This window comes from Hydra vulgaris, chromosome 03 (genome assembly GCF_038396675.1).
Source record: "Hydra vulgaris chromosome 03, alternate assembly HydraT2T_AEP".
NCBI classification, from domain to species: Eukaryota; Metazoa; Cnidaria; class Hydrozoa; order Anthoathecata; family Hydridae; genus Hydra; species Hydra vulgaris.
The window spans coordinates 39,893,258-39,915,948 of NC_088922.1; the positions used below are offsets into that span (position 1 = coordinate 39,893,258).

Genomic DNA, 22,691 nt, shown 5'->3' on the forward strand with positions numbered 1-22,691 from the left:
GTTCCCAAGTTCCAAATCAACGCGATTTTTGCAAAACAATTTGACTTAAACACGGACATACGTAAGTTTGGAGTTTGTTCAATGCCAAAGAATGCCATACCTGAAACATAAAAAATCCTGTCTATGCTTCTGCATACATCTCTTAAATCCTTTTTTTTTTAATATTATATGTATTTAATTATATTTACAATTTACATAAAAATAGATTAAAATAAAAATTTTTTCACGAAAGGGTTTTTATTTTTTGAAAAATATTTATAAATAAAATAAAATATTTATATTTTTTCTGAAATGTTTTGTTTTTGGCATAAAAAAACAATAAATTTTACATTTTAGCATAATTTTAATTAAAACCAAAATTTCACAGAAAATTTACAAAATATTATAAAACGAACAAATCAAGTTGCGGTCTCTGTTTTAGTAAATTTTTTTAAAACATTTCAACATTCTACTATTTATAAAATACTCTTTATTTTGGTTAATTTTTATTATTATTATTATTAAATGTTTTGAAAATCATTTTTTGAAAGGTTTACTGGGGGTCTCTCTTCCAAATAATCTAGTTTAGACTTTAAAAAGCATTGCTACCACATACTGATCATTTGATCCACGCAATTATTTTTTGCGTTTCACTTAAATAGTAGAAACCTTTTAGTATGGTCGAGAGATCAAATACTGTTTAAAATTCACAGCGGCTAGTTTTGCGCATTGTTTTATACCGAGAGTAAAACGAGGCGAATATTAGCAAAAAAAAATCAGAAAAACGCGTTTGTGCTTTGTTTATTATATTTTATAAAGGATATATTAGCAGGTGGTTGTTATAAAATTACAAAGTTGTTCTGATTTAAAAAAATTTTTAATGTAGTAACTTTGTGGCCACGAAATATGGACATAAGTCAAACAGATGTTGTCTTTTTTAAAATTAATTCGCTTATCAATTAAAAAACTTAACAATTGTCAGAATGGTTAACAACGGGCACGAATCCGGAAAAAAAATAGAAGAGATCTTGGCAGAACTATCGCAAGACGCAAAAGTTTTAAGATTGACTGGATTGCAAGATGCTTGTACTCAAGCTTTGGGTAACCCATATTGCTTTTGTATTTTGTATAAGCGCTATTTTTGATAACCCATGTTGCTTTTGTATTTTGTATGAGTGCTTATTTTGGTCACCCATATTGCTTTTGTATTTTATGTAAGTGCTACTTTTATTACAAATCTGACTAAAAATAGATTTTAATCTTTTTTTATTTTAAAACTTTGCAGTACAATTGGAAGACTTGGTCGTTAACGCAAAAGTTGAATCTTCTCAATTGAGGTAATTTTAAAAAGTGTATTGAGGTAAATTTAAATTGAGGTAAATTTAAATTTAAAATTGAGGTAAATTTAAATTGAGGTAAATTTAAACAAGTGTTTTCTTATTATTTTTCTCTTATTAATTTATTAATTTGTTTACTTATTATTATTTTATTATATTATATACTTTTTATTAATACTCTAATTAGCTATACAATTTTTAAATTCTTTTTTAAAGATTTCATTTTTATTTAATACTATGTTGGAAAATATTTTTCTAGAGAATCGTGCTTTTTCCCATTCAAAACTGCTTTAGAGTCGCGGTCTGTAAAACTGGCAACAATGGCGGTCACCGGTTTACAAGTACTTATTTTGTACTTTAATTTCATGCAAATAATCTTAATATTGCAAGTATCAAAATAATACGTAAACTAAAATATATACTATGGTATAATGAAATAAACTATTTCAACGAATATTTGCACTGTGTTATGCGTCTTGCAGTAATGCATGTGCATGTTTCAGCAAATATCTTGCTTCGCGATGCACAACAATTATTTTGTTGCAAGAAAAAAAGATTGTTTTTTTTAGAGACTCATATCAGACGAAAGATTTCATTCAAAATTATTAAACGAAGTAGAAGAACTCCGCTTTCCTATTCAATTTTTAAACACTGTAGCTTCTACCCCTTCGCTTTCTGATGAAGTGCAAGTTGAAGTAATGAAGGTTGGTAAAAAATGATAAAATAAGTTTTTTATTTTTACAAATCCTTTTAAATTGAAGCGTTCGTTTTTTTGTCATACTTTTTCTGACGTTATAACTCTGATGTTCATCAACGAAATTTGCTAATTTATCTAATAGCTGCTAATGTTAATAACAAGCTCGGAATCGTGTGAAATCCATGGAGATCAGCTTATTAAGTTTTCGGAGGTGTGTATAATTTAACATGTTGCATTTTTATACTGCATGAAATTATGATTTTATTTTGGATTCAAATTGTTCAGTATGTTAAATTAAGGCAATGAAAATATAGATATAGATATATATATATATATATATATATATATATATATATATATATATATATATATATATATATATATATATATATATATACATATATATATATATATATGTATATATATATATATATATATATATATATATATATATATATATATATATATATATATATATATATATATATATATATATATATATATATATATACATATAGATGTGCATGGAAACTTATGTTAGAGCTCATCAAACTCCAACAAAAACTGCATGCAAAGCGACACTTAACCAAATGCTGAGCTCCGTTTGTAACAGATACCAAGAAAGCACGGTAAATATTTAAATGTTCAACCATAGCGACGTCCGCTAAGCAAACTTGATGTGGGAGGTTGTATACTTTCAATTATATACAAAAAAAATACTTCTTATAAGACCACATAAACGAAATACAGTGTTCGAAAAATATAAGTTTTTTTATAGAAAAAATTTTGCTCTAAAGTTATTGAAACAAACTCCCTTAGTCAAACTCCCTTAGTCAACGTCGCTAAACCAGATTTAGAATTTAGAAAGGCAATTGAATAATACAAAGTTTTGGTTTGTTAATTTCCAAAAAATATCAAACTTTTCTATAAAAAAATAATAGTTATAAATACTTATTCAAGTTGCATAATAACTTTTTTCTTTTTTCTATTTTTCAGTTTCAAAGAATTTCACAAGTCAAAAAAAGTAGGTAAACTTTTAAGTGATTTTTTTGGAAAAAAAAAGAAGTTTAAAAAAAAAAAAAAAAATAGAAATGTGTAATAAATTCTATGACTTTAGTAAAATAAATAAACTAACAAGTTTGTACAATTAATACCAAAAGTAATTCTCTATTAATTATTAACTCCATTTGAGTTGATATTAAAGAAATCGATCAAACGATAAGTGATGTTACGTTGCGTTAAATACCTTGCTTGTATTGTCCTTCCAATCAATATATTTTTATACCATTTGTCAGCATTTTATACCATCAGTCGGCAATTTAAAATAAAACATTATTACGTGTGTAAGACGGAGACAAGTCTTAATCTTTTGATAAGTGATTTAGAGCATAATTTGTTAGCAGTTACTTTTGTACTTGCTAGTAAGGTTATACAAGTACTTAAAGTTTATACTTTGTAAAAGTAAAAATATTCAAAAGTTAAACGTTTGAAAATATTTTTTGCTGAACGTAATTGTAATTTTTAAAAATTTATTTCAAAGATTTGAATATGGCTGAACGAAATAGAATTTATTGTCAAGACGTAGTAACATTGCTAAAGCACTTCTGCTATAAGCTGAATCCAAGCAATACGTGAGTTATATTTTCGCACTTATTTACTTTTATACAACATTTAACTTTTTATGTAACATTTGATTAAGATCTAACATTAATAATTGTTTTAGAAGCTTTTAAATTAACCCCTTTTTTTTTTCCTTAAAAACTTTTTGCGATAAAAACTTTACTATAAAAGCACTATATATTTACATTACAGATTACAGTTAATTTATATCATATTTATTTTTAAATTTTTATATCTAGAATTTGGATTTTCCTAATGCTATATTATAATTATACTATATTTGTTTAATGTTTTTATTAAAAACATTGACAATATTATCACTTTTAAATCGAATAGAGTTAGTTATCACCAGCAAGCATTAACACTGTGTTTGGAATCAATGCAACTAGTTCTGGCAAATCTCTCTATATCTATTCAACAAGATGCTGATTTTATCACTTTAGTATGGTAAATAATATGATTAAACATTATTGATTAATTTAAACTAATCATTTTTACATCTTGCTTTATTTATGTTACTATTAAAAAAAGAATTTATAAAATTATATTAATCAATAAAACATTAAAGTTTGTCAATAAACATTATTTATTAAAGATGTTTCAAACCGTCTTTAATAAATAATGTTTTCAAAAATAATTTTTTTTGAACAATTTTTGGTAAATTAAAATAAATTATTAAATTTGAGTAGTTCTCTTTTTTCTCTTTTAGCCAGACAATATGTCCAGCTCTCGATCATCTCGTTAATTTGAATGATTTGGAACCTCCGCGCAACTTAAATGATGAAGTTAATCACAATAAAGCCCAAGGAACTTTAAACCGATTTTTGATCCCTGTTGTACCAAAATTAGTTTATGCAATAATTTTTGATATCATCAGATTAGCAGGCACACAAAGTAAAATTAGACGCACACTTGAACCAATGTTTGCACGAGTTTCTTTATGTACTCAACCATCAATTAGAATTGAAGCACTAAAAGTTTTAAAAGAGGTAAAATTCAACACATTTGTATACATACTAATACCAGTGCAAAGACTTGTAAAGAGTAGGTATAGATATAGACAATATTAAGTTTCGCTTTAAAAATACATTTTTAGGTTGTTGGAAACCCTCAACGAATATTTGATCTTGCTGGACCAACCCAAAAAAGAACGGAGGATTATTCAATCGAAAGTCAAAAGTTAGACAACGAGCTTTTTAAAATGTAGAAGTTCTAAACGATTTTTTTCTTTTTTCAATTTTTCTTTTTATCTTTATTTTTAACCTACAGCAGGCACGGATTTATATAGGACATGTTGCAAAAGGTCTCATTTTTGTCAAAAAAATTTTACTTTTAGCACAAATCCCCAAATCGCCAAACAGAGCCGTTAAAATTTCATAAAATAGTTGCTTTATTTCCTGGTTCTATTCCTCCATAATTATATTATACCAACCCAACTAAATTGATAGTTCAAGCTACGTACCTTGTTTATGTTACATATGTGCATACATAATATCTTTTTTTTTAGAATAATGGCTAGCATAAATGACTCCTCTAAGCAGAACGATGCTTGTGTCAGTGGCGCAAGTGTTTCTTGTATAGTTGCATTTTTGGGAACTCTCGAAGATTTAAGCACCGGGAGAGGTTTAAACGATAGCCAAGTAGAAGCTTTAAGTAAAGTTAAAGACCCAGAAAATTTTTTTGATATGTACAACAGGTCTGAAAATCAGTTATCATCGGCATTATCAAACGGTAACCTTTCGGATAGTGAAAGTTCACAAAGCGATGATTCAGAAAATCCACGTGAAAAGCCTAAACACATTCGATGGCAGATGGATTATGAAAGAGAAATAGAAGGCGAAGAAACGACCGGTAAAGTATTTTTCGGTAATATTAGAAAATAGTTTTGTAAATTCTCAACTTTTATTTAAATTCTCCATGTATATGGGTTTTGTATAAAACTCATCAATTAAATTCTTTTTTAGAAAATAATGAAGAAAGTCAATATACAAACATGTTAACTAAGACAGTAACGTGGGCACAAAGTAATGAAGAAAAACCTATCGACAGCAAAGTAGATGTAACATTGCAACGCGGAAAGCCGAAAGCAGGTAACTTAATAGAATCATTAAAAATATGATTTATTTTTAAATTTATATATGTAAGTTTAACTTATTTAAATCAATCAGTAATATTATGTTTGTGATATTACCAGGCAAGTAGTAATGGGAGATGGCCTTGTGCACTCAAAACTTGATCTTGGTTTCTTGCTTGAGAAACTAGGTTAAAGGATTCTTTCTCTTTCTCATGCTTATTATTTGTTTGAGGTTTCTAGTTTAATATAAGGTATCTACGGCACCAGATTTGTTATATAGTATGCAAGATGTTATCAAAATAACTTTTTTACTTCTAGAAAATCGCAAATCTTCGATTCCAAAGCTTAAATCAAGCTACCCACCAGTTAAAGCAAAAACGGACTCTGGTTTAAAGAAAGTCAAAAAAAACGATTTAAAACAAAAAACAAATATACTTTATAGATCTTTATCATCTATTGATTTGCGACCAAATGATCCAACAACAACAGAACCTGTTGAAATCTTTCATCCTCTCCGCAGAACTAAATCTGCTTCTTTTTTAGAAATTAAACCCCGTCGAAAGTATCATGATACAAGCATTGTTCAAGTAGAGTATGGTTTTTTTTATAAATATTGGAGAAGAAACTCTCCAAAAGAAAAAAAACAAATGATAGAAAAGTCAACAGATTATGATAGCAAAAAAGATGATTCTAAAAATCCAAAGCCCATACTGCGTAGAGTAAAGTCTTTCAATGAAGATAAAGTAAAAGAATCTGAAAATCTTGAAATAAAACCAACTCGCTTAGAAATAGTAAAAACTTTAGAGGAGAACACATCTCCTTCCAAAGAAACTACTATAAACGGAATTCCTCTTAGCAAACTGCCGAGGCAACAACGATCTAAACTTCCTAAAAAAAAACCTCCTAAGCTTAAAATGGCTACAATTAATACTCCAAAAGAAAATGAAGTGTTAACAGAACCAGAAAAGTCTGTTGAAGAAGTTGAAAAAGAGGGAGCAAAGAACTTTGCACGTTGTCTACTTGGCATTTTGCCGTCCGTTTTAGCTGCAACGGAACCGGCTTCAGCTGATGAGCTGCTTCAACAGTTTGCTTCTGATGTTTGTGAGGCTGTCACTTGCATGGCACTAAAAAGAAAAAATGTTCCTAATTTTGGAATTGTCCGGACCCATGATATGAAAAATGAAAACACTGAAGATTCAGACCCTTCATTGAACGCCGATGGTGTTTATAAAACAGTATATGAAACATTAAAATTGAGTTATAAACTTACTCAATCTGGCTTTTTTAATTTAAGAGAAAACAAACCTCCAATTTCACAAGTAGGTTTTTAACATACAACCTTTTCTGAGTATTATTAAAAATGTTTTGTTTGTTTTTTAATTATTTTTTTTAAGGAAGAGTTCGTTGATTCAATCATCCACTCAGGGCTTCCAGTTCGCTTGTCAAGAGTTTGGCTATCTGAGGTTTATCGTTTAGCAACAACATACGACATCTTGTCAAAAGCTGGATGTAAACCAGAGTCTAGAGAATCAAACAAAGCTTTAATAGGAATTTTATCGGAAAAGATATATACTCAACACCCTAGTCGAATAAAAGAAAACGATGCTGCCCCTTATTATGTTGGTTCCGAGAATATTCCGCCTGCTAAGCGAGAAGGAATAAGGTTTTCACGTAGACTTCTTTTATCAACTTGGGATCAAGTTCTTGGAATTTTATCAATTCCGCTTGATACAAACTCTAGAGTCAAAGGTTTAATTTTTTTTTTTATAATTTATTTTTATGTACTAATTTCGTTATAAGGGTACGTTTTTTTAAATTTCATGATTATTTTTAGTCTAAGTACATTAGTCAAACCCCTAGTTTAACTTTTGTAATTAGTATATAAGTTAATCCATTTCCAACCCCTATTTATGTGCCGTCCTTGCAATGCAGTTTTATTATAAAAAAATAAGCCATAAATTTATTCAAATAAAGTGGCTATCAAAAAATATTGAGACAAAGCTATTTTATTAAAATAATGTCTTTTACTCTTTAACAATTTTATTGTTTCAGAATAGCTGAATATTACTATAGTAATGTTTTTTTCTTGCCACATCTAGTAAAAACAAATTATTTATTAGAAAAATTTAATTTAGTCCTAAATTCGTTTATTTGAGTGGGAAAAACAATAAAGACAAAATATTAACAGGAAAATAATTTAGTTTATTTAGGAAAAAAACTTAGTTGATTTCTTTAAAGTTTTTTATATTTTGATTTCAATAATTCAACGGTTAATCTAACATTATGTGTTGAATATCCATTATTCTTAAACACTTCTGCGCATCTTTTAGGCATTGAATCTACCAGTTCGCGTACAATTAAAATGAAATACCAAGCATATTTTTCATACCATTTTTCATGATTCATTTTTGTTTTTTGAGGTTTAATAATTCTATTTTCCGTAAATTTTTGATTGTGGTGGCCATTTAATAATTGGACTTTGTAAACTTTCCGAAAACCAAGATTTTACACTCTTCGTTGTTTTAGATGATTACTCTGTTAATGATTTCAAACTAGTGGCATTATTTTAAATTTATCTCGATTTTTTAAATCAATTTTTAAAACGGGACAAAAAGAAGATCAATGGCATGAAAAGATAAGAACGGTAAATGCAAATACGAAAGAACGGGTTTTTTCAGCAAAATATTGTTGATCTGTGTTTATATTTGCTTGGAAGGAGTGATGTCCAAGTAAAGTTTATTTAAAGATTTTATATTAAAATGTTAATTGAGAATATCTAAAATTAATGGAGAGGTTTGAAAAAGTGGTTTCACAAACAAACTAGATAAGTACATATAAAGGGGTCGTCTTTAAATCTCTCAGTTAAGTTTAAAGGAACTTTAAACTTAACTGAGTTTAAAGGAACTTTAAACTTAACTAAGAGATTGTTTTACTTTTTTGTTGTTGTTGTAAAAAAATCAAAAGTAAAACATACTGCCATTTAATTTTTTAAAAATTTTCCATCCACCTCGAGCTTATTAAGACCTCCCCCTACCCGCCTCCTCCGCTTACTATTTTTACTTGTAATCAAACAAAGAAACTGTATCTCAAAACTAAAATAAAAAAAACTTTCTGTATAAACCAGCCTTAAAAAATGATAAAAATATAAGATCCCACCATTTAGAACTTTCTGTTTATCCTGAAGATCTGGAAAAAAATTTCCACCAACCCTTTTATACCCACCCTCCTTGTATTCCCACCCCACCTTGTATTCCCACTCTACCTTCTATAAAGCACCTAACTATAAGGTACTATATTATAAGAGTACTAACTATAAGGGCATATATTATATGTTATGTGATAACTTAGTAGCATAACAAGCTGTGGAAAGGGCTGGAGCTCTTAGAAATCCAAAATGCCTATGGAAAATTTTAAAAAGGTGTCATGCTGTAAATGATGACATGTGGATCAACATTTAACAAAATGTACTACTATTACATAGTTAAGAAATGCAAAAACATTTTTAAGTTTTTTTTTAATGTAATAATAATCTTGACCAATACTTCAAATGGTAACATTATATCAATTTATATCAAAACATTTTAAATAAACTGCTTGAATTTATAAACCATAAAAAGAATATAAAATTACGATACGATAATAACGCCATTTTAGTTGTTAAACATAACTTATCGCTATGCTACTAACAATCATAAATACGTTATTATAGAGTGCAGTAGTTGGGTGGATTCGCGGTTCTAGGGTAAGTACAATTGGCAGAGCAGATTGGCTGAGCAGATAATGTGTATGGTACAAATGGCAGAGAGGATAATAAAATAAGCTGTATTCTTATTAGAGACAATCTTTTGGATTATAAAGTAAGCTAAATTCTTATAAGGTATCTGTATAATAATTCGGCAGAACAAATGTTAGAAATATTGTATTGCAATACACCAAATGGATGCCTTTAAACGGAAAAGGACCAAGCGCCATCTGTATGGTTTTGTAAAAATGGTTTTCTTTCTGTTTATTACAGTATACTGGATACAATACTTCACTTTTTTTCTTGATCTTTTCCTGCTTATTGACAACACTACAGTTAAAGCAGGCTTTTATAATTATATAAATTTGACAATTCTCTACAAGATAACGCCAATAACTCAATTTAGTTAAAAATGGCACTTGGTGCCGTTCCGTTTAAAGACGTTCAAATATACTTTGAAAAACAATGCACTCCATAGTAAAATTTAATGGTAGAAATAATCAATATAGGTACAATGTGTCAAGTTTGATTGCAAATTGATGGTAAAAAACAAATATTAATAGTTAGTATAAAGCTATGGGTTTTTACCATTGATTACCATTTTACCATTGATCTTCAATCAAAAGTGATACGTTGTAACTAAACATGCGGAAATCAGAACAACCTAGTTTTAACATGTGATCGGCCAAACTATTTGGCAGATCACATATTAGAATGCGGCAGTTCTTTTTTTATTATTGGTAAGGGCTTTACTACCCAACACAAATAACATTTGTGCACAAGACTCAAGTCTCTAAACTATTGATTCTTTTTAGGATTAGCTTTTGATTTGGATACTTTGTGTGCATGTGATCTGCCAAATTATTTGGCAGATTACTTAAGAATACAGCTGATATTATAATCTGCTCTGCCGTTTGTACCATATAAATGATCTGCACAGCCAATCTACTCAGCTCTGCCGATTGTACTAACCAAGTTCTGTACCTTCATGAATGAGTTAGGCGGTAGATTATTCCAGTGGTCTTAATTATTCCAGTTCTTGCGTAAAACTGAAAACGAGGATGCCTTTTTAAATTATAGCTGTTAGAAATGTTCCTTCTGAGTCCGAAAATAGTTAATAATATTATGTTTTGATTTTTACACATTGGGACGGAATATTTCAGGCGGAAGGAATAATCTACGACTATAGTAGATTATTCCAATGTTTTTTTTTATTTTTTCCACTGTAAATCATGCGCGGAGTGTTGCTACATTGACTATCTTGTAGCCTGACTCGCAACGGAGTGCTGCTACATCGACTATCTTATAGCCTGACTCGCAACGGAGTCCTGCTACATCGACTATCTTAAAGCCTGGCTCGCAAGGAAATGCTGCTTCATTGAATATCTTATAGCCTGACTCGTAAGGCAGTGCTGCTACATTAACTGAAGGTTTGGTTGGGGCAGGCAGTCTATTAAGTAATAAAAAAAAATTGCATTTTAATTTTTTTGTGTGTCAACAAAATACGGAAAAACTAACAGCTATTTAAAAACGCATCCTCGTTTTGAGTTTTACGCAAGAACTCGAATAATTCAGCCCACTGGAATTTTATGTCTTTAAATGCATCAAAGAGCTCTTAAATGACTTCAAAGTAAAGTTTATATTTTAAAATGCATCAAGAGTATATAAACGAACAACTTTAAAAACAGAAATTTCAAGTGTGGAAGGGAAGATGCATTAAATTTAGTTCATAATGGGAAAAGTGTTACAAAAAGACCTACAGTATTCTATATAAAGCTTCGTCGTTATTTCAAAAAAATTGAAGTTAAGTGATGAGAGTTAAAACTGAAGCTGAAATATTTTCATTAAATATGTATATACAAAAAAACATAATCTAGCATTAAAGAAATGTATTTTGAGAGAATATATTGTAGCCTCGCTGTAAGTGAATTTTTATCGATTTTGAAATGATAATTATAATAGAATAATATTTCAACTGACTAAAAAGTAATAACACTAGAACAAAACTTTCAATAAATGTTATATTTTGAATTCATTTTTTATATATCCTGTACATGTTTGTATCTAAAATAAAATATGTACAGGACATTCTTGTTCATTTGATTCATGGATAATTTTTTGTTGTTGTTTTTTTTTTTTTTAATTGCTTGTGCAATCATTTAATCAATCAAATCAATCAGAGACTTCACTGAAAGGTTAAATACCTCTAATTAATGCTCCATAAATCTCAAAAAAGTTCAAAAATGTTCGATTAAAAATAAAGTTCATAAATGTTCAATCACAATAGTGTGAAGAGTTTGCTATGTTGCAAAAAATTTGCCACAAAACTGTTTGGGAAATACTGAACAATATAATAGTCAATTTTATGCTATAAACAAACAAATAGACTGTTTGAAATTTGTGTACAGTGACCTAAGGCTTGTCCAAAATAAGTTACTTCACATTAAGGTTTTTACTTACTGGTAATAACTTGTAATATTCTGATGATGTAAAGTATTATGACAAAGCAATATTTGTATTAAAAGTACTTGTTTGGCTTGCTATTTCTCCAAAAGGTGTGAATAAAGTTCATATATATATGAAATTTTGTCCTTGATAGATAATCAAAGACAAATTTGCAAACCTGTATCAACCAAAGGTCCTGAAATTGTAGTGGTGCAAATGTTTTTCTATTTGTCTTGTAAAGTTTTAACAAATTTGATTTGTAAACTCTCAAACACTTGTTAATTAGAAGATCTTTTCCAAACAACATATTGCAGACATTCTTTATGATGATTACATGATAATGACGTCTGCAAGCAAGGTAAAATATTTTTCTATTAAGGTACTTTTTGAGAAAATTGGTATTTTAAATGCATCCAGTGTTGCAGCTGCATTTCAGCAAGTACCAATAATGTTTTGTTTAACATTTGCTGCTTATGATTATAAGTTTTGATTTCTAAGACTATTTTTTTTTTGTAAACAAACGGTTTTTAAAAAGACAAAAATAACAAGATTGTTTCTCTTCAGCGTTTTTATGAATTTTTATATCTCAGTCAAGAACTGCTTATAAAGATGCTTCAAATTTCTCCTTGATGTTTAATACTTTTTTCTTTCCTTATTTCTTCCAAGGGCTTTCAATTGTTAATATAATCAGAGATATTTTTTTATTTCATACTCCTTCTTTTGCTATCATTGTTACAAGAAGTTTGGTTGCTCGGAAGTAGAGCTTGATTGCTGGGAATCAGCACAATTTACTGCCGCCACTATCAGAGAGTCAATAAGATGTTTCAAGTTAGTGTTATAGAAACCATTTTAGAATTACTTTCTTTGGATCTTGTGCAACTCAAAGGATTGAGCTATGCCTCTTTTGCATGTCTTTCTTATTCATAATTTACATTTCCTCTTATGATGTTTTAGATTGATTTGATTTTAAAAAATATTTTACTTAGTTGTATTTCTAAATTTGAAAATTTTTTTATCTTTTTTCTTTAGACTAAGGAAATGTTTTTTCTGTTTCTATCCCCAAGTACATCTTTCTAGTTGTTATCTTCCTTCTTTAAAGTTGCAAAATGGTAGCAATCATTTTGAATTGTTTCAATAGCATTAGCTACAGAAGAGTTACTGAGTTTCATCAGTATCTTCATTTTTTATCTTATTTTCTCTAAGTGATTTTGTCTAGCTATTTCACTTGGGGTTTTTCTTTTGGAAATTCTTGTTTAATGTCAATCATTTCTCATAAAAATGCATAACTTTGCAAGCATTCTATCATGCCATAACTTTCTGTGGAACTTTGTCATAAATGTTTTTTGCTTCATCCACCTTTTTATAAGCAATTTGTCTCATGAAAGTTATAAGGTTCTATCTGTATTTCTTTATATTTTAAAAGTTTAACAATTAAAGATGGAATTAATAATTTGTATTTAAAAACAAAAAATTTAAAAGTTATAAATACTATTTTAATTTAAAGTATGAAACATAAGTAATGTAAATGTTTATTGGTATAAAGAGTAACAGCACTAAAACATTTTAATAATTAAAACTTGGAACTTAATTACAAATACTTGTTTACAAAATTAAATGTCAGATAGGACCATATAATTCTCATGTGAAAAATTGTTAAAACTGAAATTTTTATCACTGCAGAGTATTTGAAACATGGTTGCAGAACCATAAGGTTCCTGAATGGTTCTAGAAAAATAAAAGATTTTGGAAGGTACCACAACATTCTGAAGGGTTTTGGAACATTTTAATAAGTTCAAAAACATTCTGGAATATTCTGGAAAGATAATACAACAGTTATTAAGAAAGTTATATTTGTGTAAAATATAATATGTTTCATTTTTAATGAAGCAATATTGTTTTGAGAAAGTTTTGTTTTCTGTCAACTAGCTGCATTGAAAGTAAGTTTTGTGTTCTTTCAGTTAACTGTATTGAAAGTAAGTTTTGTGTTATTTCAGTTAACTGTATTGAAAGTAAGTTTTGTGTTCTGTCAATTAGCTGCATTGAAAGGGGCTTTAGGGTTATTGAAAAAAAATATTTCACAGATGTCATTACAGAGATTCAATTAACCACAAAAGTTATAGTACTTAAGTATAGGAGTACTTTCACTTTTTTATTTAACTCTTATATTGACTTTTTATAGACATTTGATTTTTTGATTGAACTAAAATTAGCTACTTTCATTTACTAAAATTTAATATTTGTATAAACTGTTATAATAATTATAAATTTAAAAATTTATAATTATTATAACAATTTTTTTAAAAATAAAAAATTTTAAAATAGTTTTGAAATCAAAAAATCATATTAATTTTAGCAGGAAATGGAACTGTTGGATTGGCTTTAATGCTTAATGGAATTGGCAGTCCAAATACAAATCGACAGCTTTCTATGGAGCGAGATTTAGTTTGTCTTACTTTGGATGGATTTAGAAGAGCAGCCAGATTATGCTGCGCTCTTGGTAAAAATTTCAAAGCGTAAATTTTTTTTATAAAAAAAAAAGTAAAAATTTGAAATGATATTATTAGTGATGTTGGTTTTTATCCTTAAGGGTCACATCTTGTACAGTTGGTACATTTGGTACAGTAAAGGCCTGCTAAGTTAGTAGTACATAAAATAGCCCATAATAAACAGTTTTATAATATCAATCGTTAACTTAATAAAGGACAGCAAAAAGCTGTATTATGGCAGGAGAAGGGTATAAAACCACTTTAACAACCAAAATAAATTCAAAAAAATAAATTATAATTATTTGCTGTTTAAAAAATATATTTTTTTAACAACATAATTTTTTAACTCACAAGTGTTTTTTAGTGTAATCACATTTAAGTTAGATTATTAAATTATCAACTTCAAACATTGATATGTAAACCATATTATTTTATTAGTTTTGAAAATCACTAAAATTTATTTAAAATCTACTATGGAAGGCACTTTAATTAAAATTATAGCAATTTTGATTAAGGACAAAACTAAGATTTTAATATTTATTTTATTATGTATAGTGTCATAAAAAAAATTAAAAATATAGCTTCGTAACTTTCCTACATAAGTTATAATAAAGTTAAATTTTAAAAGAGCTCTTTTTTCTATATTTTGTTCTCAAGTATCAAATTTTATATAGATGTTTATATTTTAGCCTTAAATAATAACATTTGCATTAAGTTTTAAAAATATAGTTAACAATCTACAGATTCATCAAGTTTTCTGAACAAGGTGAAACAAGGAGGATTTTCATTTGAACTGGTTTTCTTATCAAATGAAAAAGGGCATGGCGCTCTTGTAGTATTAATATAAAAATTTCAATTATTCAATTGAAAAAAACAAAAAATTAATTGCTAAAAACATAAACTTTTCTTGTGTATTATTAAAAAATAAAATAACATAAAAACTAAAAAAAAATATTTAGAAAATTTAAAAGAACTGCTTCACAATTAAAACAAAAATCAAAAATTATACTTTCATTTTGGATCTTTTTTTACTTTAGGCAACATTAAACTTTTATGAAGCAATCAATTCCACACCATGTAGTATTAAAAGTTTTCCAGAAGGTGTGAAAATAATTAAAAGTCCAAGTTTGAGTCTGGAAAACATATTTGGGGAACTGTTTTGGCAAAAGAAATGAGTAAATTATGGTATCTGAGACTATCTAAAATAGCAAAAAATTAACATTTTTATAAAAAAAAGAGATGCTTTACTTTTTATGAAAAACAGCCTGAGCTATTTTTTGGTCTGAATAAACTTGAAAATCCCTTAGACCTTTTACTTTTAAATGATTTATTGCTACTAAATGCCAAGTAAGGTGTAGGATTTGAGTAATAGAATTGAATAATTATTGAGATTTCAAAAATCTCAATATTTGATGCGGAAAGAGTTTTTCTTTTTCTTTTTAGTACCGAGGTGTTAAAAGATTAAATTAAGAAGTTTATAGTTAAAATTAGTAAACTTAAAATTGTTATCATAATGTAAAATAGCATAAATTAATTTAAAAGCAAATTTTGGCTCTGGCTTATTATTTTCAAAAATTTATTGTCATTCCAATGTTATTTAATTTGAATTGTAAATTTATTATTTTCTAATATTTATTGCAAGGATAAGTGCCCAAACAACTTACATAAAGTTTGTTGTTTTATAAAATTTAAGCACTGAGTTACTATATCTACAAATAAAACCAATTTATTAAATTCTACTTTTGGTAAAAAATATCAATATACACAGCTGAATCAAATATGATGGATAAACAAATCCAGTTCATCCAGTTGATAATCGTTTCATGCACTAAAATTTTAATTTACTGCACTTCAAAGCTCTTAAAACTTTAATGCTGATAAATGATTCAAAAATGATTAATCATTTTTGAATACTTTAAACTCTTTTAAAACAAAATACTTAAGCATATAGAATAATATTTACTAAATATAGAAAATGCAACTTCTATAAATGTTTACATTTACATAACTTATTTTTAAACTAGAGAGTTGTACACTTTCCGGAATAGACTAAACTGTAAGAAGAAATTTCATGGTCTAATATTGTAGGCACTTAACCTAATTCTGTATTTAAATTATTTATATGAACAAATTTTTTTTAAAAAAATGCTGTTCTCTAATTTAAATTCTTACTTTATTTCAAAGACATTCAATCTCGATGTGATACAATTTTGTCTCGGTTATCAGAGGCATCATGCACAGACTATTTTGATGAAAAGAGACATCGGTCTGGAAAATTTCCTGATTCTGTAAAATTGCACGCTGCTCATGTTTTAAGCATGGACACTTTATTGGCATCTGGTTTAGAATTAGGGAGCAACTCTCCACAAGCATGGGCGCATGTTTTTAGGTTCTATTAGAGCTATTATTTATTTTATAGAAAGTTTTCAATAAATATGTTATACTGTGTTGTAAATTTAAAAAGTTTATTTCAATGTTAACTTTACACTTACACTGTTCATTCTTAAAAACAAAGAGAAAAAAAGCATGTATGCAGACACATTACACACAAAAAACAGAGACAGATACAGACATAAATACAGAGATGGATATATATATATATAAAATTTTAGATGTTGCATGTACATATCAAATTTGGAACACGCATCATTTAGTGATTCTCCAAATAAATCCATTAAACTAAACTCGCTTTCATCATCTACTGAGGAAATATGTAACAAAGATACATCTTTTGATTCAAATAGTTCAAGCAAAAGCCTAGTTAATGGTGTATTGAATTCAGAAGATGCAAGCAGAGCTGTTTATGCGTTGTCCAGTGCAGTTGATAATTTGTTTGACATGGCTGCAACTACTCTACCGATTAAATCCTTTAAAGGATTTTTGAAAGCTCTTACAGAAGCCTCCTATCAACAACTTTTTGGCAAAGACAGTCGATTTACTGCAATGGACACTAAGTCAGCACAAAATACAAAGAGTATACAACAACAAATGATAACGTTAAACACTCTGCATCTTTACCACATTTGTGATGTGATGTTACGCTGTGCCCGAAACAATAATCGTCCACTTCTCCATGTAATGGAAGCTTGGTCAATAATCTCATCACATTTAGTTGAGGTAAAAATTTAACCATTTTATACTCAAGTCTATCGATATTTATTTCAAATTAGTTATTGATTATTTTAATATTTTTTTAAATCTACAATACATATTTTTTAAACTGCATTTACATTTTTTTTTAATTATACTATGTTACTTTTTATACATAAATATTTTAATAGGCTGCATATCATCGGGCGCGACATGTTTCAAAGGTGGCATTAACCTCTATTCATGATATATTAAGTGAAATGCTGAAAAGGCGTAATGAGCTACCACATTTTTGGTTTTATGATACATTGTTTATGCCATTCAATACATTAATGGCACTTGATACATGTGATGATGAAATTCAAGATCAGGTTTGTTCCAAAGATCTCAAAAAAATTCCAAAATTTTATTTTCTATTTTTTTTCGAAATGTTTTTGAATTGTTTTATAAAGTGGTTTGTTTTTTTAAATATAGGTTCTAATTTTTTTTTATAGATTCTTTATACTTTGTTCGAACTTGTTGAAGGTTTTGGCCAATCAATAAAGTCTGGCTGGCGATCATTGTTGCGTGCATTAAGCAATACACAAATTTCTAATCGTCAATCTTTGGAAGAATTTAATGACAGTGAACAACGTCAAAAACTTGTTTTCAGTATTATTGAACATTTTGTGAACATAAAAAGTAATAGTGTGTTTGCTTCATCTGTTGTGAGTGCTTTACTGTGTCTTCTCAAATTTTTAAGAGGTGGTGCAAATGATAAAGAAGATTCTTTTGAAAAATCTTTTGATAAAGATAGTTCACTTAAAAGTGACACTGAAAGCAACACCAGTGATTTTTCAAATGCTATGGAGTTATGCGGACCAATTTTAAACATAATTCTTCAAATATCTAAAAAGTTATCTTCAATTTACATTCAGCCATCTAGCTCTATTTTTAATGGGTCATACTCAATTCTTCTTGTAAACATGACTGAGTCACAAGATCGAGTTTGGGATGATACTTGGTCTCAATCGAAAAGCACTTCAGCATCAGATTCAGAAGGAAAGATATCACCTATCAGTGCTGCAAAATCTATAGTAGCAATAGATGATACTGGCATTCTGCGTGTATGGTTTTTACTTTTAGAGGGGCTTACTACTAATGTTGCTACTAGTCCTCAAAGGTTTCAGCCAATGATTATAGAAATACTGTTTGAAATACTGCGATCTGTAACCACTGTCCCTGGTCCTCATTTTTCCATGTTTGCAATATCAAATCTTTTGCTTCCAATGCTTCGTTCATGGGTTCAGCGAGGATCTAGAAAAAAGTCATATTGGGAGAACACATTAACCAATTTTAAACATGCTTGCGGCTTGGCAACACAATTGGTAGTTGAAGAAATTGGTCATTTTTTAACGGTTGAAGGTGATAATTAATTGATAAAATAAGTTATGACAATCAATTTACGACATTGGTTTACTTTCCAAAGGTGCCTATCTATTTTTAATGAATAATGATAAATAACAAAATAATAAATTTGTATTAAAAAGTTCATTTCGAAGATGTATGCCTTTATATGCTGATTTTTAATTTAACTAACACAGGTATTTTATATAAGTCCAAAAAAGTTTTGAAATGTTAAAAAGAAAAAACCATAAGACCCTAACACAAATTTTCTTTCTTTTTATACAATAAAGCTAAAAAAAAGTAGTTAACAAAATTTGTTTAGAACTTTATAAAAGTTCTTGTTGGACATTTTGTAATATAAAAGTTAGTTTTTATTACAAAATGTCCAATAAAATAAAAGTAAAAATATATAAAAGACAAACTGCAACCTAAAGCAATTTTATCTAGTCTACTGAAAATGCTTCTAGGTATTAAAGAAAAAATGGTTGTGTTGCCAGAAAAACTAAAAAAAAAAAAAAAAGCGTCCCAAGTATGCCTACAGTAATGAATTTTTCTAAAGGTTTGCAAGTTTGGGTATAGCACAGCCCACATTAAATAATCCATCAAAAGTAAAAATAATCATTTTCTGTAAAGTGAAAAGGATATCAATGTAGATTGACAAGGATTTTACCAAGAATGTGATCCTCTGTGACAGAATATGTAAGGAAATTTAAACATCATTGATATGAGCTTGCTTTTGCGTAGTTAATGGCATTATTAATTTTATTCTAGTGACATTGTTCTAGTTGCATTGTTCACTGCATATAAGCAAACTGTGAAAAAAATAACTAACTCTTTTTATGCTTTTCTGAGGGGTGTTAAAAGCTTATTTTAATCTTTATTTGTCTTGCAGTTAACCATATTATATACTTAAAGCAGAACATCGAGATGTAATAAGTTCATTTTATTAAAGTGCACCTTAAAAATGATTGATACTTATTTTGACCTTAATGCAATAAGGCCTTACCTGGCCTCATTGCATTACAGAAAAATAGTGATGTCATTCTTTGAGAAGAATTTCATGAAATATGCAGCCTGTTTTAATAGGTATTTTGGAATATTTTAAAAACCTATTCAAATGGTCTATGCAAAAAAAATTAGCAAAAAATTTAAAATAACCAAAAAGCATAGGATAAGTAAATACCTCAAGATAGTCAAAAACCAAGTAAATGGTTTGGCTCATGTATTTGAATATTAAAACTAATAGACACACAAAAATAAATTAGGAAAGTTATAGTAATATTTTTTATGGATTTTTATTGATATTAATTGTATCATAAGTTTTAAAGGATTTGGCACCAATTGATCAATTTTAAACCATGATTTAATCACGAGTTACTCATTACTTTAATTATAAAAGTAATCTGATTAACTGAATTAGTATTATTACTTTTTTTAATTGTATTTTATATTTTTTTACTATTACTATTTTATATTGTATTTTTTTTTAATTTAGTTTATTTCTTTGTTTTAGGAGCAGAAAATTGTGTACCAATCATGTTAAAGCAACTATTAGATCTTTTTCAAGAATGTATTGTGCAACCTAATGAGGCAATTGCACGAACCGGTTGTTCCTGCTTGAGGTTTCGATTATTATTTTATGCTATTGTACTTGAAACTCTCACTTCAACTCTACAAAATTGTAACATGAAATAATGCCCTTTATCTATGTTGTTATTATTATTATTTTTATTGTTATTATTATCATTATCATTTTTATTATTACTATTTCTATTACTAAAAGAAGAATTTTTAGTGAGGTCACTAGAAATAGATTTTATTTTTATTTCCATAGTATTTTTTTAGTATTTCTTCTCGTTTTTTGGTGAACATTTGTTTATTTTAATACATAACTTGTAAACATTAGACACATGTTATTATCAGCGGGACCTCAGTTCACTGAAGAACTTTGGGACATTTTATGCAGTGGAATTAAACGAATTTTTAACTCTACTCTTTCACCAGTACGCGAATTAATTTCTTGTTTTCGCCACGGTTCAACTAGCGTTAGCGGAGACAACGGAATCCACGTAAAGGTTGTAGCAAGAAGAGACTCTAACCCACAGGAATGTATGAGACTATTACAAATTGCTGAACAGGTGAATACATCATCAAGATTTATTTATTTCTAGTTTTTTTTAACGCAAAAATTACCATTAAAATTTTAATTTAGGTTTTCCTATTAGAGTCACAACTGAAAGAATTACCTTCGAGATCGGATTCGTCATTTGATGAAGATGATAATCGCTCTTTCATATTTCTGTTATCAACTGATCGTACCAAGGCGGATAACATTAAAACAAGGTAAAACATAAAGGTTTTGTCATTATAAACTTTACTTTTGAAAGATTACCTAATATCAGAATTTATTCTTCTTTTTAGAATTTCTTTTCGTGGTTTAACCGTAAGTTTGTTATGTAGCGAGATTCTTACTCAAACCCTTGGTTCTATCTTGTTAGAAAGTGCAGATTCTATTCGTGGTTCAATTCTTTCGAACATTACAGAAAGTGGTCTCATAAAACGAAACAAAGAAGATAATTCTCTCCCGGGTCTACTTTGCTACCTATCCCCCATTAATTTAGGAATTTTATTTGATTGTTTAACAACTACATACAACGTTGCGAATGACTATAACAATCGACCCGGTTTGAGATCGCTCGTGCAAAAGCTAGCACGGTTTACGCAGTCAACTAATCTTTTAAGACAATCAATTACTGCTTTTGCCATTTACTTAAATACTCTATTTCAAATATCTAGACATGATGGAGAAAACTTTTCTATTTCAAGCATAAAGAGAATTTTAACTGGTGAAAAAGTATTTCTCGATGGAAATCACGACTATTCTCCGAGCAGTGACTCGACTACCCGAGCTTTAAACGAAGATAAATATCGAAATCTATTGAAAGGCGAAGGCAATATTGATTGGATTATCAAACGTTTGTTTGATGCATGTAATCAAATAAGCACAACGTACCAAACCCTCCATCAATCAGAAACTTTTATAGAGCAAGATTCTGGGTTTCTTGACATAACATTTCAGTCACCGCAAATATCGCCGAAAAAAGACTTAGATTTTTCAGAGGAGTGTGTCGACTTAACCACGCTAAACACCTCTGTACATAAAGGAATAAAATTCAGCTCACCATTTCGACAAATAAAAAAAGGACTTGAGCAAACAGATCCATCAAAAAGTCAAATTCATCAGTTGAGGAAAAAGAAAGACGAGGCAGTTCATTTGTATGCCTGGTCACAATTAATCGTAAGTATGTTGGAATTGTTGCTTGGGTTACCTACTTTGCAGTTCAAGTCTGTGCTACCTGCTGTTTTTCCTGCTGTTACTTCTCTAATAAACAATGTTCATGATCCAAAAGTCCGTCAACTTGTTTGTGATGTAGTGCGAAGGTGCGGTTCAATATATGGCATAATTTAAGGTTCGTTATTTTAAACGTAGGCAGATTTTTAACCTTATACTAAGTCATCAACCAACCTTAGAGTAAACAGTTAAAAACGCTTTTTATTCGACGCAATATTTAATTATGCTTTGAAAAAACCACGGATTTTGACGCAATAAATATCCATTTACTCGCAATTTTTATGAAGTCCTGAATAACTGACTCAAGTTATATAATTTTTTACTTATTTAACGCACCATTGCACTAAAAACGAAATTTCGGTTTTCGTTTGAATTTTATAATTTTTTTGTGTGTGTGTGAAATTTAGCGTGCATTAAATGATTTTTTGTTAACAGCTTTTGTAAAATAAATTTGTTTATACGAAAAAACAACTAGTTCTATAA

The 22,691-nt window shown here is 28.4% G+C and overlaps 1 protein-coding gene across 3 annotated transcripts; it reads left to right on the forward strand.

The window, feature by feature from the left end:
- The first annotated feature begins 631 nt into the window (after positions 1-631).
- LOC100206871 (brefeldin A-inhibited guanine nucleotide-exchange protein 3) lies at positions 632-22,691 on the forward strand. 3 transcript variants are annotated; one of them, XM_065793179.1, is made up of 25 exons: positions 632-767; positions 866-1,080; positions 1,265-1,316; positions 1,576-1,657; positions 1,886-2,020; positions 2,156-2,224; positions 2,532-2,642; positions 3,010-3,037; positions 3,554-3,644; positions 3,970-4,080; positions 4,343-4,622; positions 4,730-4,836; positions 5,141-5,484; positions 5,598-5,723; positions 6,026-7,026; positions 7,102-7,456; positions 14,248-14,391; positions 16,565-16,769; positions 16,993-17,497; positions 17,662-17,841; positions 17,965-18,874; positions 20,370-20,478; positions 20,763-20,994; positions 21,069-21,199; positions 21,278-22,691. In XM_065793179.1, exons 2-25 carry the CDS (start codon positions 963-965, stop codon positions 22,323-22,325), a joined length of 6,474 nt encoding a protein of 2,157 aa, XP_065649251.1. In that variant the 5' UTR covers positions 632-767; positions 866-962; the 3' UTR covers positions 22,326-22,691. The 3 variants fall into 3 exon arrangements, 2 of the variants coding, with proteins under 2 accessions (XP_065649251.1, XP_065649252.1); XR_010637565.1 differs by having other exon boundaries at positions 663-1,080; positions 21,082-21,199; XM_065793180.1 differs by having other exon boundaries at positions 663-1,080; positions 14,251-14,391.